The sequence below is a fragment of the Scomber scombrus genome, chromosome 21, assembly GCF_963691925.1.
Source record: "Scomber scombrus chromosome 21, fScoSco1.1, whole genome shotgun sequence".
In the NCBI taxonomy this organism is placed as follows: domain Eukaryota; kingdom Metazoa; phylum Chordata; class Actinopteri; order Scombriformes; family Scombridae; genus Scomber; species Scomber scombrus.
This window is the reverse complement of record NC_084990.1, coordinates 17,963,461-17,982,379: the sequence shown is the minus strand read 5'-3', so window position 1 is coordinate 17,982,379 and position 18,919 is coordinate 17,963,461. Positions and strand designations below refer to the sequence as shown.

The 18,919-nt window shown below is 40.0% G+C and overlaps 1 protein-coding gene across 1 annotated transcript; it reads right to left on the bottom strand.

The window, feature by feature from the left end:
• Positions 1–775: 775 nt before the first annotated feature.
• On the bottom strand, positions 776–18,910 carry glud1b (glutamate dehydrogenase 1b). Its single transcript, XM_062442137.1, has 13 exons — positions 18,353–18,910; positions 14,090–14,170; positions 13,700–13,755; positions 12,894–12,957; positions 11,787–11,881; positions 8,741–8,920; positions 6,505–6,642; positions 6,180–6,317; positions 5,981–6,061; positions 5,024–5,147; positions 2,606–2,697; positions 2,098–2,160; positions 776–1,132 (listed from the first exon to the last, which is right to left on the bottom strand). The coding sequence occupies exons 1-13, from the start codon at positions 18,747–18,749 to the stop codon at positions 1,013–1,015; spliced, it is 1,629 nt and encodes a 542-aa protein (XP_062298121.1). The 5' UTR covers positions 18,750–18,910; the 3' UTR covers positions 776–1,012.
• Between the last annotated feature and the right edge of the window lie 9 nt (positions 18,911–18,919).

The following is an 18,919-nucleotide window of genomic DNA, read 5'->3' as shown; positions in this document are numbered from 1 at the left end:
AAAAAAAATGGATAAAACAAAAATAAAAAGTAATTTCCTCCAAAAAAATATTTCGATATGAGGAACTGGACGGTTAAAACAGGAAAATTCAACCAGGGGACAGGCGACCACAGTGACGCCTCGTCCCCTCCCTGTTCCCCTTTCTTGGCCAGCGGAGGAGTCGGGGAGAAGCTGCTTTAAGATGAGATGAAGCGACGGGAAAGGAGGGGGTAGAAAAAAAAAAGAGAGGAGACGAGGAGGGGAAGAGCATCTATTGAATCTTGAACAATAAAAACACTAACTATGAAAAAAAAACCCTCCTTGTCAGGAATCCTAAACCTTGGCAACTTCACTACTAACATTTACGCCTAAAGAGCACAGAGAAAAACTCAAAGAGTCATAAAACTGCTATTCTCTTTTATTCACATGAATTTAAATCTAGATCCCTTTTAATTACAGTTAAACTGAAGTGTCCATCTCCCATTTGGAGCAGACCTCTTTCTGAAATAAGGCATCTGTAGTGCTGTCAACTGAAACGATCGCCACAGGAGGAAAAAAAAGGGCGCTCTGAACATGGCTGCCAAACAACAGTGTGAACATTTAAAATGAGGACTGAGGAAGGGGCAGAGTCTTTCACTCTCTCTCAGGATGTAACTCTCTGTCTGCTTTTTCTCAATATAATCTCAGCAAAAACAAGAACAGGGCAACATTTAAAACAGAGATGCCAATACAGTCTAAAGGCAGCACAAAGATCACAGGATAAATACCAGGCTAGCCAATGTTTCAGCGTATGTACTGCATATATGTGTGTGTGTGTGTGTGTGTGTGTGTGTGTGTGTGTGTGTGTGTGTGTGTGTGTGTGTGTGTGTGTGTGTGTGTGTGTGTGTGTGTGTGAGAAAGAGCCAAAGAGCAACAGTAAACACTGATATGTTTTGAAGGCTGTTTACAAGGTTTAAGAAGGCAGGAGAGGGTGATTAATAGCAGGGGGGTGAAGGGGCGGGGTCAGGGGCGATTATGGGTCACGATTGGCCGTTTATGTGAAGGTAAGTCCAGCCTCATTGTAGACTTTGAAGACCTTCTCGATGGCGTTGACGTAGGCGGCCGTCCGCAGGTCCAGACCCAGGTTGTACTTGCTTGCTGTGCGCATGATTTGCTAAAAAGGCAGAGAAGAACACGCGTTACACATATTAACAATTTGTTTTTATTCTCTTTCTTTATTTCCTGTTGTGGTTTATTTCCTTTTACTAGCTTGGTTCTTTCTTTCATTTCCCCCTCTCCCTACACTGAAAAGTGCATTTTGTATCTTATTCGTCACTAATGATTAGTGGATTATTGCCTGTTAACATATTCAAAGCCACCGTCCTGGAGCAGAGACATTGGAAATTCCTTCCTTGGATGTGAGAAATTGCTCATGTGCAACAACCCAATCCAAATCTACCCTATCTATAACACCTCCAGCAGAAAAGATCTGTATCTCAACCTACTTTTACTCAAAGCATGAAGTTTCAAGACTTCTCACTCTTTTTTCCACCAGACACCACACCTGTGAATCTATTAGGTTGAGATTTGTTGTGTAAATTAAAGTGTACTATCGCTTGCACACCAGAATGTGGTCCAGTATTTGGGTCCTTACTCCCTCCAGAGTAAAAGCCATATAAGAAACACCCAAACCCACAAATGTATCATGGACTAAGACATTTTTAGGAATGAGGAACCCCCATTTGAATTGGCTAATGTGGATCCTACTAAACAAATGAATCACTAGCAGCACCACACAAAGACATATCCATAACCTTCAGCCTGTACTCAGCCCCTTTACCTGGTCACAACCAAGTTAAGTTAAGTAAGTGCCGCCCAAGTAGCTGAGTTATATGCATTGATGAGACCCTGTCACCTAGCAAAAGGTGACATTGCAAATTATTTGGTGTATTGTTAAATGCATTTCAAGAACCTGTCCATGGCTGATGAGAATAAACTGACCTGAAAACAGTTCAACACTAAAAACTCTTAATCATGCTCCATATAATTTTTCTTAACTATTTATTTACCATACAACATAATATGGTACCTTTTCACAAAAAAAGGTTTGAGTGTATTATGTCCTGTGTGATCACTTACCCGAGCAGATCTCTCCATGGTGTAGGCCAATCCAGAGTGAACAATATCCTTCTCAGAGGCACCCTGCAAAGGAGAGTTAATTGAGTCACACAAAAACTAATTTAAAGAAGGCCAATTTACCAACAGAGGTGTTTATAATATAAATAAACAACATATTAACAAGCATTAGTTTTGATGTACGCTTTTACAATAGCGTATTTGGTGCTTCTTATTACTTCACATTAATCCAAATTAAATACTAATTTTTACTTTTGTAGACATAACTTGGCTCTCTGAACTTGTGAAGGACATTTTCATTGTTTTTGACAGTACATTGGTAGAAAATGTATTAAAAATGGAAATATTAGTTTTACAGCTCAGATGCGACCGTTTTCTCAAAGGATTTACATACGAATGTGCGGGAAGAGCTGCATTACTATAATGGGCAGAACAAACAGTGGAACAAATGATTGCTGCCCTGCAGAACTATGAATTGAAAACAATGTGTGCTTCAGCAGAGGATACTTACAGCAACTCTGGCCTGGAAGTCAGCAGTAGGGACGATGGGGATGGGTCCTCCCTGCTTGCCAAATTTCCTCTCTAAACTTTCCTGCACAGACACTAGAAGAGAGAACATATGGGAACAGAGGAGAAATAAAAGAGAAGAGATGTTAGAGAAATCTCTTCTGTGAACTTGTAAAAGGTTAAAATGAAAACGTGTTTTGTGTCTGAACTGTATCAAATGTATTTATAAAGCACATTTAAATGTGTGTATGAGAACGGGACACCCAGAATATGTATTTAATCTGAAACAGATGACATGAAACATGACTGTCTGGGGAGCAGTCACAACATTTCCTAGTGGTTGGTGTAAAACAGACTAAGAAGTATTCACCCTCCTGTTCAGGGTTCATTCCTCTGCACCAGTTTGTGTGTCTGTATTGACAGTAAGTCACTCTCTTCTTTGGTCCTCAAGAGTATCGGGGAGTTATTTTCTGTTATGTTAGTATATAATTGATAGCAGTAAGAAGAAAGGAGGAGGGCTGGCAGTGTTTATTAATTATAGATGGTGTAACTCTGGGCACCTCACCATTAAAGAGAAACACTGCTTTGGCCCCTCGTTAACTACCATATGTGAGTGTGTGAGTGTGTGTGTGAGTGTGTGTGTGTGTGTGATGTATATTTACTTATTGCAATAATAAACCCCAGGTCTGAAGGCATCTAAATGCCCCTAACAGAAACCTTTCGGCTTCGCTTCGCCACGGCCCGACGTGCGCATGAGTGCGAGGTCCCCCCCCAAGGCTGCTTGAAGCTATAATTCTTTTCTTATTGCTGATCTTATCTTCCATTTTGCTGTCCACTGCTGCTGTGACAATGTACATTTTGTGGGACTAATAAAGGAACATCTTATCTTAACCAGTTCAGCCTGTTATCCAGTTTGAGAGCCTGACACATGAGAATAAGTTTCATTTTGACTGTGAAACATGATTCTGTTGTTTTATGATTGGCTGTTCAGCTGTTTGCGTTGGCACATAATGATGGGTTGTGGGATCAAACGGAAATAAGATGGAAATAAAAAGGGAACTCGTTTCTTCCCCAAAGAAGTCATCTCAACAACTTCACATCAGCTGACACCAGTTTCTCCAGGACATCACTGACACTGCCTGAACTGCCACAGACTAAGTAAGATTACTTTCATTTATCTGTCCTTCAAAATCTTGAAATTTTCATTTTCTACTTCTCTAAATTAATACCAAATAACACATTAATCATGCATTTACAAAAATACATTAGCTGCCATGCCAGCCAGGTACTGCTAGGCAAGGACTAAAGAATAAAAGCTATGACTGATAGATGTAGATATCAGAATTAAGTTGTATAAAAGCTTTCTTCAACTACAGCATGTACTGAAACAACTTGAAACACTTGTCACAATTAAACATAATATGTTCACACAGGGCAGGGTGAAGCTGGAGAGGCAGAACTGATACATTATTGATAGGTTAAACTGTATAACACTCCGATCCAACGTAAATCCTGATCTGATGTTCGTCTTTTGCCTTAAGGGATCAGCTACAGGACCAGAGTATCCGCCTCCACACCGAGAATCACAACGCCGAGAGAAATACAAGGTAAAACTACACAGTAAGTAAGTATTTTGCAACATTTCTCAGTAGCATATTCATTTAGAATAATTGTATTTGTTGTTTTTTTGCTTTTTAACAGATGTGTGCTCAACCGTTTCCATACCGTGAAGGAGCAAACGACAGTGAAAAGGAAAGAACCAGAGCGAGCATACTGAACTCTCAGAGAGACATTCTTTATTTTGACACTAGAGCGAGCGATAGAAGACACAACTTAATTTTTTCTAGCACAGCTGTAAGAGAATGGATTGATGTAATGAAGGGACAATATCCTAGACTTCGTGAAACTAAACAGGGTGCCCTACTAAAATTGAAGTCCGACAGAGGCACTATATGTATATATCCTACTGTAAAGGTTTTGGTGTATGGCACTCTAATGGAGGACTTTGAGAGAAATTTTACACAAATGAGAGTGAGGAGTGAAGGGATGACTGCTTTGCAGGCACAAATGGAAAACTTGGCCTTGAATGCTAACGTAAGACGTCCTATTGAGGCAGAGGACCCAACACCATCTGACACAAGCGTGTTAGGTGCGGTTGAGTCTGATGAGAATTAGATCGTCTGATGTATCCATAACAACAGACAGAAAGAAGTATCATTACAAAAAAGGCTACTAAAGCTTTTTGCTGCAGTTTTTTTTTCTTTTTTTCCTCTCTGATTTGCAATACTATGGTGTATATCATTCACAACTTCTGGGCTTGGTGTTTATAAAATTATTTAGTATTTAGTTTCAAGAATTAAAATAGTAAAATCAAATGTAAAGAAAAGGTTAAGGTGGAATTAAAGAGCAGTCTTGTACTCACTGAGCAGGTGGTAGTTTGAGTCTCTCTCGTATTTGAAGGTCAGTCTTCCGTAGCTGACATGGTTGAGATTCTTCAGCCACTCGAAATAGGACACAGTCACACCACCAGCATTCAGGTACATGTCCTGCAGTGAAACATCACATCCTTAAATATGCTGTTCATCAGTCTTTGCTCTTCTGTGTGTGAAATTATTCTGACTCAATTTCTTCTGTACTGCAAAAATATTTTAAAGATTTGTTTGAGGGAGATTTGACTGTTTGTTAGAATTTTTGTGTGAAATAAAAACAATGAAAAAATGTAGAAACACTCTCGTTGTCTCTTCTTTTTTAAATAATAAATGTTCTACTTGTTGTTCGGGTTTCATGTTCATGGTTTCAATAATATACTTACATAATTGTTATTATTTAGGTATTATTTAAATTATTATTATTATGAGTGTAAGACTCCAAAATGAGCTAATCTGCTTCAGGACTGTGTGGGTGTGGTTTGAACAAATTTGATTGATTTCTGAACACTGCTCATTTCAAACCAGTGAAAAGAGCAAAGACAAAGCCATGTATGCAGAAATCAATCATGTGAAATAACTCTGACATGTTCATGTAGGACACCATCACTGTTAGGAATGAACAATGATTTAGGGCCTTTAAAGCTTTACTGATGTTAAGTTCCAGTAAATTTTGGTCGCATCCTACCTGTAGTTTGTTTTTCTACATTCATTTTAACATCCATAATATGTACATGTCTCATGTTTAGTCATGAAGTCAGTTCATTCACTCAAACTCTCCTTGAAACAATCAATACAAATTTGGGGTTTTGCAATGTTCCAGGCGCTTTCTTAAAATCAGCTTTCTATTGAAATGTAAACATCTTTTTTATGTTTGGATCAAAATATAGCAAAGTGTTGTAGTTTTCATTTCAGCATTTTTGTTTGTGTGTATCTTTATTGTGTGTGCTTACAGGAATAACCATGACGTTGTTCTCCAGGAAGACCTTGTCAGCATCTGGGGTGGTGGGACCATTGGCACCCTCAGCAATGATCTAGAATAGACAAAAAAACAAACAGAGACATGACTGTGACTGCTGTGTCCTTACTCACATGATTCCAATTAAGACTTATAGCACATCACCGTGGTTATATCAGAGTCAGAGCATTTACCTTGGCCTTGATTCTGGGGGCATTGACACGGGTGAGCTGCTTCTCTCCAGCAGCAGGGATCAGGATGTGGCAGTCAGCCTCCAAAATGTTTCCATCATAGGGTTTGGCCCCTGGGAAGCCCACAATGGTGCCGTGTTGCTGCAGAAAGTGAAAAGCACACACAAACATGAGACAATGATATGACATAAGAATGAAGAAGAGCTGCTGTATTTTAAGAAAGGAAACTAGAGGAAAAAAGAGAAAAGGAAAACAGATCGATGAAATGATGAGTAAAAGAGATCGAAAAAAGGAGATAGAAGTGAGGAGAAAGTAGAGGTGCTCCTACCAGTTTGTAGTCCTCCAGCTGCTTGGGGTCGATGCCCTCTGGGTTGTAGATGGCTCCATCAATCTCACCGATGCCCACACACTTGGCCCCAAATCTGTGCAGGTACCTCATGGAGTGGAGACCCACATTACCAAAGCCCTGAAAAAAGACACAGCAGGATTCGTTTGATAAGAAAAATATCATTATTGCCACAATCCAACTTTACTATAATAATCACTATTAAATTATACAATAATATTAACACAAAAAAATCATTTCCAATTGTTATATCCCATTTCACTCAATCATAAACTGAGCTTCAGCTTCATACTCTGGTGCCACCATGTGGCCGGTTTAGGCTTTAACATCATCTATTGAATCATGACCTGAAATGACAGCTGTCCTGTGCTTGATTAAACTCTTCTGTGTAAATGTGGGTGAGAAAATGAGACAGGACAAATAAGACCTACACAGATGGACAGAAGGGATGCTGTCAGGGGCAAATCATTCTGTTGCTTGGTTTAAATATAAAATTGTTACTTAGTATATCAACGTTTTAGGATTAGTGATTCATTCATTTGGGAATATGGGTTAATACAGATATGGATACGGTTAATCATCTGTCACAGTATATGTAATTCAATATTTCTTTAATGATATCTTAAAACAATAAATATAAAGAATCTAGACCAATAACGGTTTATAATGGACATTTCCAGCTGTGAATTAATGCATGAAAATTCTAGATACTTTATTACACTGATGTTAAGCACCTGCAAATCCAATACTGCCAAAACACAGTCCTGATCACTGACTTGCAGCCTTGCCTACAATAATCTAATACCACCAAGGATATGAATTATATGGCAAAATCTTGATTGTAAAACAGATAACACATTTCAGCAACAGGGATACGCTCTTCTTGTAGCCATGTTTTTTTCAAAATTTCTATTGTTTCATGGTCATTATATAGCATATCTGTAGCTCGGATGTAGCAATGCAAAGAGTTAAATTCACAGCAGATTTTTACACAGTTGAGGTGCAATAAGAGAATAAAGCCATGTCTGTTTTCATCATGATACCAAACTGGAAATCTGTTTTCGCCTCTCTCTCTAAATCTCTAAGAAATCTAATCTCGGCACAACGTAATCCTCAAACACACACTAACACAAAGAGGGATTAGTTTTTTGAATATCAACATCATGATTCAGCTGCTGTTACTGCCTCTTCACCTCCTTCAATGACACTCCAACTGTTTCTTTGTTGTTGCTGATGAAAATGTGCCTCTTTGTAAATCCCTATAAAAGCAAATAAAGGCTGTTTGTGGTCTGTGATAAGCGTCCTGTAAGGACACAAATGATGTCTTTTGTTTTTGTGGAGTGAAATACACCTTTACACAGAGGGTTGTTAATCAAGAATGCCAGATTACATTGTTATCATGAAAAAGTTATGATTACAGAAAGTGTTTTAAGAAAGCTGCAATGGCCAGGATGTGTGTGTGGTGTGTGTGTGTGTGTGTGTGTGTATCTCCATGACACGTGAGAAGCTGTCATGTGGCAAATGGAAGTGAAACTGATAAGGAAAGAACTGCTCTTTGACTTTTTGTCCTCAGAGGCTTCTGTTCTTCTTACAGACTTACAATCCAATCAGTCTTATCCTTATAAAAGGCTTTTCCATGATTTTCATGTTTAATACTACTAGCTGTTTCATTCTTCTGCTCAGTTTCTTTCTGTCGCCTCTTTGTTTGAGACTTTTCCATTTGGGTCTGCTACAAATATGTGAAGTTAATTTTCATTATCTTCATGAATAAGGCATTTATTACATTTGATCTTTACGCTAAAAGAAAAATAGTGTGTGCGGAATCCGTTTTACTTCTTAAACATATGAAATCTACGTAAACGTCTGAATCTGTGTTCCACAAAGCTAAACATGCAGGAATTAGAGTTGTAGAGCAGGCTATTTTCTCCCAAATTCGTGCCGGTCTCTGAGTGAATCATCGTATGAAAATGAACAAAGAAGGGAAACTCCCTCAGTTTAGTGCGGTCTGCTTTGTAAGAGGAGATCAGGCCCAGGCTAAAACAGATGGCACAACTCTGATTGAGACACAGCTCTAAAACCTGCCGTCATTTTAAATGAAAACGTAAATCCTTTAAGAATCTGTGAGTAAATATCTGCAGCACGTTTGTGTCTGGAGTTTCGTTTTTCCTCTCAAGTAAAATGTTTCTACACTGATAAAACCCTGCCTGCGGGTGTGTACCTGGATGACGAAGGTCTTGTCCTGGAAGCCAGGGGTCAGACCCAGCATGCTCATGTAGGACGCCTCGTTGATGAAGTTCTCAATACCATGGAAAACTCCACGACCGGTAGCTGAGATACGTCCGTGGATTCCTCCCTGGCTGATGGGCTTTCCTGTCACACAGGCGTGGGCGTTGATGTCCTGCACACACACACAAAAAAAAAAAAATCAGACAAAATAGATTATAGAGTATAGACAAGCCTACAGGTTACTTAAGGAGATTTTGAAGCTTCATTTTATTCAGCTCCATTGCAAGCAAATCTCTTCTAAAACTTGAATCTTTCTTTACTCTTTTTATTAGCAAAGAGCAATAGAAAACATACAGATAGCATATTTCTCAATTATAGCAGATTGTCGACAGTTAAAATCAAATCTGTAGCTCATTAACGTTTATTCTGGAGTGGCAAAAATGAAAACTTCTCCTCCTCGCTGTAGTCAGTGTTGTATTAAGGCAAAGATAGTGATTTAAACAAACACATCATACTTTAACAATGAGCCTCAAAAGTGCCGCCAAGATACACAGAAATCGTAAAACCGGCACTGAGTCCACAATTCTTGCAGGGTAAAAATAAATACTCTATTTCTTTGGAAAAGTTGGAACATTTAGAAAAAGATTTAATAAAGCCTGATATTTTTGGGAACCAGCATCCAGTGGCCATTAGTGGTACTGCATCCTAAGGCTTCCTGCACTGGCTACTGCTGTCGGCCACAGTGTTGACTGCTTGACATGCACTCTAGATATTATGACTGACTGCACCTCAGTACACACTACCCACAATCCCCTGCTCTCAGATACCCGGAGCAGGAATGTGTCAACCAGTCCACCAGACCCCTGCCAGGGGTATCTGGTACAGAGGACATGCAGCTAGATGAGGTGAGGGGAGGTTTTAGAGAAAAGGAGAGCGGAAAAGGAAGTGAGTGTCATTGGGAAAAGGGGGGGGGTTTCAAATGTGTAACAACTATTAAACACCAAATGTAAATGATCTATGTTGCATAACAGTGTATACATGGCCAGATGAAAATACATGAAGATAATTTCAGGTTAGAGCTGAAACATTTATTAACTCCTTTTGAATTCACTTTTATACCTTTCCTTTAAAGCCATATTATGCCCCTTTCCCAGTTTATTACTTCCATTTTCATGGTCTATGTACAAACATTTACATGTACGAGCTATGGGTGCAGCCCCTCCATCTCACACATGAAACTGGCTGTTTTGTTTCTGCTCAAAGCCCCTCTCTTCTGATGGGCTGACTGTTTTTTGAGTGACACATGCCCAGGCCAACCACATGTAACTGACTGCAAGGAGAAAAACTAGCGTGACCATAAATCACAGAAAAATGCAAGTAGAGACTCATATTGAGCTGAAATTAAAGTGCACATAAATTAGATGAATAACAAATAAACATATTTTGTTTCTTTCAGGAGGGGCAAAATATAGTTGTCATCAGAACCTTACGGATGTCTAAATGGCTCATATAAAAGCACAGTTACTGAATAGAGGCTTTGTGCATTTCTCCGCAGATTGTTTTGATGCTTTCATAGTATTTATGTAAAATCTAGACCTGCTTCATATAAAAAAAAAAAGAAATGAAAACTTCCCTTCATCCAACATGTCCCATTTAACTCATGACAGTTTACATCATAAGCAACTATAAGTTTTTGGCTGGAGTGAGTGATGAAGTTAGACCACCGACTGGCTGACTGTTGGAGTTTCAAAATGAAACGGCGTGAAATGATGGAAGTGAAGGACGGCAGTGCGACGCAGAGCAACTGTTTCCTGCTACGAGCTCTGATGCTTTAAGCTCCAGTATTAAATAGAGCGAAGTCAGCTAAACACCTGTTTGAACATACACACGCCTGCGTCTCTACTGTCTCCTCCTCTACCATACAGTGTGATTAACTCTGACGCTCTGCAGTGTCTTTTTATAATTGTGTGATTTTATAACTAAACTAAATACCCGGATGCAAGTTTTTTTATTTCTCGGACGTTTTCACATCACAAACGATGAACATGTGACTCATGAAAACGGTTATAACTGATCAGTGTGGGTGCGTTTGATTTGCCTCTAACTGTGGTTACTGGGCAGAGATAAGCCTTCTGAATTTGCAGCCAAAATGCTGTCAAAACTTTCATTTACAATCTCCACTGCAGCGTCCATAATCATAGATTGGGACAGAGGCAGAAAAAAGGAGCATGGAGGCATGAGGAAAAGTGCACAGCTAAAGCACCCTAAATAAACATCACTGACAAAAACAAAAAAATGAGAGCCATCCGCAGAGTATAACAGATGAAAGAGCAGGGGGAGTTAACAGATATGTAATTACTATAGTTATATTTAGAATTAAAATAAGTTCTCTTTCAAATCAAACACTGAAGATATGAATGGAAAGTATTTTTCTTGCAACTGTATTTATAATTTCTTTTTCGACTTAAACAAAGCTTAACCATGTCATATGTTATGCTACTTCAGTACACTTGACTAGCAAATAGAGACAAACCCTTAATATCCAGGAACTCACATTATAGACACAACCACTGATTATACCTGTAACAAATTTCACACATTAACCACACATAGTACAGCCATGTATATATAAAGGTTTTGATTTATCTAGTTAATAGCTGCAATATACATACACAAACACACAAAACACAAACATGGGTAAATATTTTCCATCCTTAGTCAAATAAGGCCTGTTTGAAAGGTTTTGATAAGAGAAGGATTAACTGATAACATAACAACACACACTCGCACACACGGACGCGCACACACGGACGCGCACACACGCTCACACATGCACTCCTCAGTCTGTAAACCGGATTTTCAGAGGGGAGGAATGTGCATGTGGGCTTCTGGGAAGGGAGAGGCAGGAAACCACTATTCAAGTTTACATGTGACTCATTTATTCCTTGTTCCTAATTTTAAGATCCCTACTGAAGAAGGGAAAAAAAAAGGACTTCAGCAAAACTCTACAGAGTGTTTGTGCATGTCTGAGAACTCACAGTGTGTGCAATAGTGTTGGCGTATGTGTCGGCGATCCAAGACATTTCCCTCTCTCCTGTGCTCATGTCTGGGGCCGGGACGTCGATGCCAGGTCCTGTTGAGGAAAAATTGGTGGGAGAGGAAGTTAGCGAGAAGTGAAGGGAGAGTTTACTAAAGCACGCCAGCTACCATGCAGGAATGCACACAAGTACACACTACAAACACAAGTCGGTGCAAATGAACAAAGTCATACTGTATAACATCAGAAACCAGGCTGCAGGCTTGACCACAAAATACCTCTGCTGATCTTAAACAACATATATAACTCCAGAGGAAATATGAGTGCCAGGCTTTGCGTCCTTGTGTCATATATACACTACATGTGCCCTGTTGGGCCTCTTATCCTGGAAAACAGGTCCAAAAACAGAAGCAGGCATGCAAAGAGGTGGGGGATGGGGTCAAGATGAGAGAGAAAAAAGGATGAGTCTATTTCTCAATAGGGATAGTTTGACCATGTTCATGTTACACTCGCACGGACAAAACAGTGAAGTGATGTGTGCACTGGGTGCTGCTTTGCCTCCAGGGTGTATAAAAATTCATACACGATAACTCTTGTATAAAACCTTACAAAATAACACAAATACTGCTGTATACAAGCACATAAAAGGCAGTATCATATTTTTGCTTTGTTTGAACAAAACACATTATAAACATTAGCATTAAATCCAGCAGTGCTATACAAACTGGCTGTATGAGGGCTCTTAACCTGATGATCCAGAGTATATGTCACATGTGGCCTTGTTCACTGTCAATTAGGGCCAAATAAGTACACATGTTGCTTTGTTTTAGCCCTTTAAATATCAGGTTCAAGTTGAGCTTTTATCTAAACTCTCCTGTTTCTTTTCCACCATAATAAATTGTCTGTCTGTTCAGTTGACACTGGCACACCCTGAAATACCCCAACCTGAATAAACAGAGGTAGATGACAGGAAACGTTACACCTCTCACCACTTCAGCCATTTCAACAAGAGTCAAATGACAACAAGAACTCTGGACATCCATTTCGTGGAGTTACATTTGGTTTAAAACAAATGACACATCACACAATGACTTGTACACAAACTCACCGATGAAACCCTTCTTAGCCAGCTCAATTGTGAATCTCCTGGTAATCTTCTCCAGCTCATTATCCTGCAAAAAACAGTGTGTAGAGTTGAAGAAAAACACGTTGTCACCTTGGTTACAGTGTAATAAAACATTCAAGGATGGGAAGTTAATGAAAAAAAAATAGGCTGCACAACAGAGAAAGAATTGCTTCACTACCAGCAAACCAAACAGTGACTCATTTATATAAAGGGATACTTTCATTTAGATATTTAGACGAAATGGATGCTACGGGCTTTTAAACAAAACGGTGAGGCTTTTGTTTAGTGGTTTAGTTTAGTGTAAATCAGTAAACTCTGTATTCAGAGGCAACAGCAAATTGCCTTTAAATCTATTTATTTCACTGTATTCACCAATAGACAGACTCCAATACCTATCGATAATGCCATAAAAAGGCAGAGCAAACACCATTAGTTAATTAAAATAATAAAGAATTTTTAATTTAACCACAAAATACATATATACACGGTTATCTTAGCAGCAGCCCTGCCCTTTTGTATTCTAGTGTGAATGAATCATCCTCTGGGTTTGTTTGAACGTGACAAAGAGGCAGAAACACAGAGCCACCCAACAGCCTCAGGATATGAAGTGAAGAATTCAGTGTACTCTGAGTAAATATGGGCACTACTTCTCCCATGACCGCCAACTCTCTGGGTTGTATGTGCTAATCTTTGCTGCTTTCCTATTGCAACAAGCGGTTTAACATGTCTATGTATCTCTATGTGTGCGTGCGAGTGCGGGGGAGGAGGATTGACATTAGAAGGCTTACAGTGTAATTCCTGGGGTTGATCTTGACTCCGGCTTTGGCTCCCCCAAATGGCACATCTGGAGGAGAAGAAAGAGAGCTTAAAAACTGCACATACATATGTATGCTTGTACTTAACACACAACATTGAGATATATACATGTAGATTTATATTTTATTATGTGTAATCAGTTGAAAAAGAAACAAAACAAAAGCTGGATTAATATCATCAGCTACAGTTGCATGATCAATAATCGAATATCTTGGAAAAAATAGTCAATAGCAGTTCTCTAGTTGCTTTTGAATATTGAACATAAAAGGTGGATGGTAATAGATACAGTATTAATATTTATGTGGAGATCTGGGGATAACCAGCATGAGGCTGTGTGGAAGGATAAGACTTTAAATACTTACCAACAACGGCACACTTGTAAGTCATCAGAGAGGCCAGAGCTTTCACCTCATCCACAGACACATCTGTGCTGTAACGGATACCTGAGGGAAACACACATGGAGCAGTTTACAACCAGATACCAAAAAAACACTGGCAACCATCTTTTTGTTTTACTTCTGTTCAAAGTCAGTCCATGTAGGGCTGCAACCTATTATTCTTATTATTGATTTTTTCTTTTGTCCCTAGAATGTCCGAAAATAGTTATAATTGTTATAATTTGGTGGTGACATGTTCAAAAGTGTTGTTTTGTGTCCACTAAAGATATTCAGTTTTTTTCTATATAAATGTATGACACATACAAGTTTCAAATCCTCATGTTTCAGAAGCTGCAACCAACAAATATTTGCTTGGCTTTGCTTTTTGTTCCATTTTGATTGCTTAATAGATGAGTTGACAAATCATTGTAGCGCTTTTTTTTATTTTTTTTTATAAATATACTAGTATATGAGTTCAAGTGCCTTGTATATTGGCAGTTCATTCAGTGTCTCAACTGCGCCATGAAAGGAAATCATTAGACTACACTGAAACGGTTTCCATTTTGCTCAACAGCAGAAAAAAGGTAATGAATGGCTGAGATAGAGTGCCATCTTGAAAGGTACCTAACCCCGGACCAGCAATCACAGTATGTTCACACCAGACTTTATTTCATAGGTCAGAGATTGCTGATTACGTCTAACAGCAGCGTTGGGAGGGTGGAGATCGAATGAGCAAAGCCCAGCCTTCCAATTTAACCCCCATCCCACGAGCTGCAGCTACTCCTTCCTGTTTTCTGCGGTTTACTACAGTCACCATAGTAACGTGTGGGGCAGCCTGTATGCGGTGTAACATGAGATCATACAGCAAGCTGCATGTTCAGCCAGGTTTGCCCAGCCGCACTACGCCATCTCGCTGGCACAGTCTGTGTGTGTACGTGCATGTGTGTGATTGTCCAGCTGTGCCAAATATAGCTCGTCCAGAGTTAGCTTGCACAGAGAAACCCAAGGACAAACAAGCACAAAAAGGAGAGTGCAGATCACTTTAAGGGGGGATAAAAGCATTATGTTTTTTTTTTTAATTTGTGTTCAAAATAGAGGAAGCACAAGTAAAAGCCCACCCACTCTGATGTCATCTTTAAGTGCCATTCAATGATGTCATTCTGTTCCCACCGACTGCTACTTGTGTTATTGCAAAAGTGCCTCACGTCCTCAGGCTGTGATAACTGCAATATTGAATTACATGACAGTAGCAAGCTCTATCTATCAGCAAGCTGCTGTGGTTATCTCTTTATCTTCATTTCCATTCATCTCAAAGATCAGCTGAGTTACTTCAGGCCGACAGAGGACAGTCTCGAACTCAGTGATCAAATTAAAAAGGAAGGCCTGTCCGGCTACCCATCCCCCCATCTAGCTATTCATTTGTCCGCGCGACCAACAGGCCTTCACAGCAACGGGAACCAAAGCAATTTTGTAAATACATTCCTCTGAAATGGAGAGCAGATTTTGTGGAAATATACAGTCCCATGCCCGAGCTGAAACTCGAGACCCTGCAGCAGTTCAGTTTTTTTTACAGGCAGGCCTGAAGGTGGAGCTTACTGCTTTGGGGCAGACCTCTCGGGTCTAAAGCAACCTGACAGCTATCTAGACTCTTTCTAGACATATTTGTGGGCTTCTACTTGCTTGTGTGTTTGGCTTTCAGTATAATTATTTGTGCATTAGCCCTGACATGCTATTTTTCCCCCTTTTATTGGTAATAAACAGCAAAGTACTGTGACACAGCATTTTATTTACACCATGTCGTTTTGAATCTACATTGTACATCATTACAGCTGAATGGCCATCCGTTTTTATAATGGGTGTCCCTCTATAAGTATACAACTATAACTGATATGTTTCTACAATTACGATATGCAATGAGATTTAAAAGTCTGCTTTTCTGTTCAGTAGGAAATTGGAAGTAAAAGGCAAAATACCACAGATTAATTCCACTTCTGCACAGAAAGAAGGATGTTGACGATTTAGCCGACTAAACAGAAACTCGAGCAGCTTGTAGTGTTTAACTGTGGGGACAACATTTCATAAACTACAACTACACATAAAAGGATGATGTTCAATACGCTCACTCTGTAGTCAGCAGAGGCCGGTTTGAGCAAGACATGCACAAACAAAAAAACAGCCTTTGCACTTTGTAGTTTACTCTGATGAGAACAAAGCAAAGGGTCTATGCACAACATCAATGATTAAACCCACTGTAAAAAAAAAAATAACAGTGCCAACTCCCACCGCTCACATGTGTTATTCTGGAGTTTGGCATAATGGCATAAAGGAAGGAACCTGTCAGACTTTTTTGTCAATTAAATATATTAAAAAATGTGTAAACTTTTATGCTTTGGCTTCAAAGTTTAATAGTGCAATTGGCAGGCTGAGCAATAAATATAGAATAACATTTTCTACATCTTTTAGCCACTACTGTATTGCAAACCACTTTAACCACTTGATCGCTGTACCTTAGTCTGGATTAGGCTTTACCTCCCTTGAGGACTGTCAATGCCAAACTGGGTTTGGATTTAGCGTCTGATCGGAATAACCCTGGACAATCTGCAGGCTTTTATGATGGATAGTTTGTGATTAAATAATATTAATAATTTATTTTACTTACATTGCTTCACTGAGGAATCTCTCACTGATTACTAGCTGCACATTTAGCATGGTAGTGGTGGTGTACTGATCCATTGCTGCTAATTTGTTTGGGGTAAAAGCTGTAATGGATACTTAATCTGGAATCTTGGTGCCATTAAAAGACAAAAAAAAGTACATGTGTGCATGTCTTGTACAGAAATATGTCACCCCAGAATAGGTCTACATTCATTACATCAAGCAGGTGCAGTGGACAGTTTCAAAGTGTTAATAACAGGCCAGTGTCCGCTCCACACCATTCAAACATGCCCTTTGACTGGCTTCCTTAATGGTATGTCTCTTTCTACTGAGAATGCCTCCTCTCCACGGCACCCTCCCCCACCTGTCACACTGCTGACAAATAGGAGAGCCTGGAAACACAACCACCCCCTCCCCAACTCTCACGCCTCCTGACTTCCTACACATCATATCCCACTCTATTTGCAAATTTACCCAGACTGCACTGCAGCACTTGCCCATAATGCATTCAGTTTGAACCTTGAACTTTGAACAAAAGAGCATAAGTCATTCTGTCATATATATATATATATATATATGCTCAAGGCTGAACCCCTGTACGTGAAGCTCTTTAAAGCTGTTTCTTTCTGTGCTTGAATTCAGGATAACACTGGATATATACTGGATACTGAGATCTAAGAAACGATGATCTGCTTTGAAACCTGACTAACTTTGCCTGCACGTATGAATCACTGGACAGAGCAGCGCATGAGCAAAAGGTCTTCAGTGGTCACCCATGCAGCACATGTAGAGATGCCAAAGCCTGAAACGCTCAATGACACAGCACCTGATGCCCTCTCATAACCTGACACACAAATTAAAATAAGAATAGACCATAGCAATTACTAGAGGTGCAACAATTAATCAATTAATTAATCGAAAACTAGTTAGGCAAATTACTCATAACTATGAGTAATCTGGTTTATTTAATCTTCTAGGACTGAATATCTTTGGGTGGTGAACTTTTTGTCTAGACAAAACAAAAAGTCAGCTTTTGAGAAACAGTGATTTTTTTTTTTTTTTTTTTTTTACCATTTTCTGACATTTTATGGACAGTACAACGAATCAATTGATCCAGAAAGTAATGGACAGATTCATAAATAACACATATTATCGTAAGTTTTATGCAATCATCTGGAAAGTGTAATATTGCACACGGTTATGATATGCTAGGCTGGCAAAATGACTGCATATGAAAGATTAAAGATTAAAGACTGATGAGGAATGCTGCAGAGAGGGGGGGGCAACACACTACAGTAAGGTTTGAGCCACAGGTGAGAAAGAAGAAGGTCACTGTAAACTATAAAGCTCTCCAGGGGGAAAAAAACAGAATAAATTACTACAGCAACATGAGTGTAGTTCATGTGTGGTTGCCAGCTCAGGGTGGGACCAGTGAAGCTGTGTGTTACAGTGAATAAGCTCAGCAGCCGCCTTGTGTGTGTTTTCGGCTTTTTTTTAAACTAGCTAACATTACTGCTAACAAATGCTAGGTAGCTGGCTAAAGCTAACTAGCTGCCAGGAAGGCCATTTAGGGAGGTTTGCCTCAAATCTTACCCCCTTTGCAGGGTGTCCTGTGCTGGCTGTGCTGGGCGCGGTAGCCCTCTATCACCTCCCACTCCCCGTTGTCCCTCCTGATGGGGAAAGACACGCTCAGGACGTGGTTGCAGGGCTTGATGATGCGCAGGATCCCCCGCACACGGTTCCTCTTCTGCTCGGGGGTCTCCCTGGTCCTCAGGTCCTCCACCAGCTTGTCCTCCACGATGGAGGCACCGCGGTCGAAGAAGCCCTCGACCATCCTGAAGAAGTTGGGGTCGTCGGCTTTGTCCACCGCGTCGGCATAGTGACGGACCCGCATCAGAGAGGAGGACGCCGGGAGAGCAGAGTCCACGCAACCCGAGGCCAGGGCAGTGCCCGCAGAGCGGCTCAGCAGCTCCCCGAAATACCGGTACATGACTGAAACTAGCTAACCAAAGTACGAACTAATATAAAAAGTCAACTAAACAACAAGGACGATGGGGGTGACGACAGGAGAGGGGGGTAAGAATGAGTGACACAGCAGCTCCTCACCGTGTCCCGTCCTCTGGCCGAGTGGGGAATGGCATCCAGTGTCGGTTTGCTTTA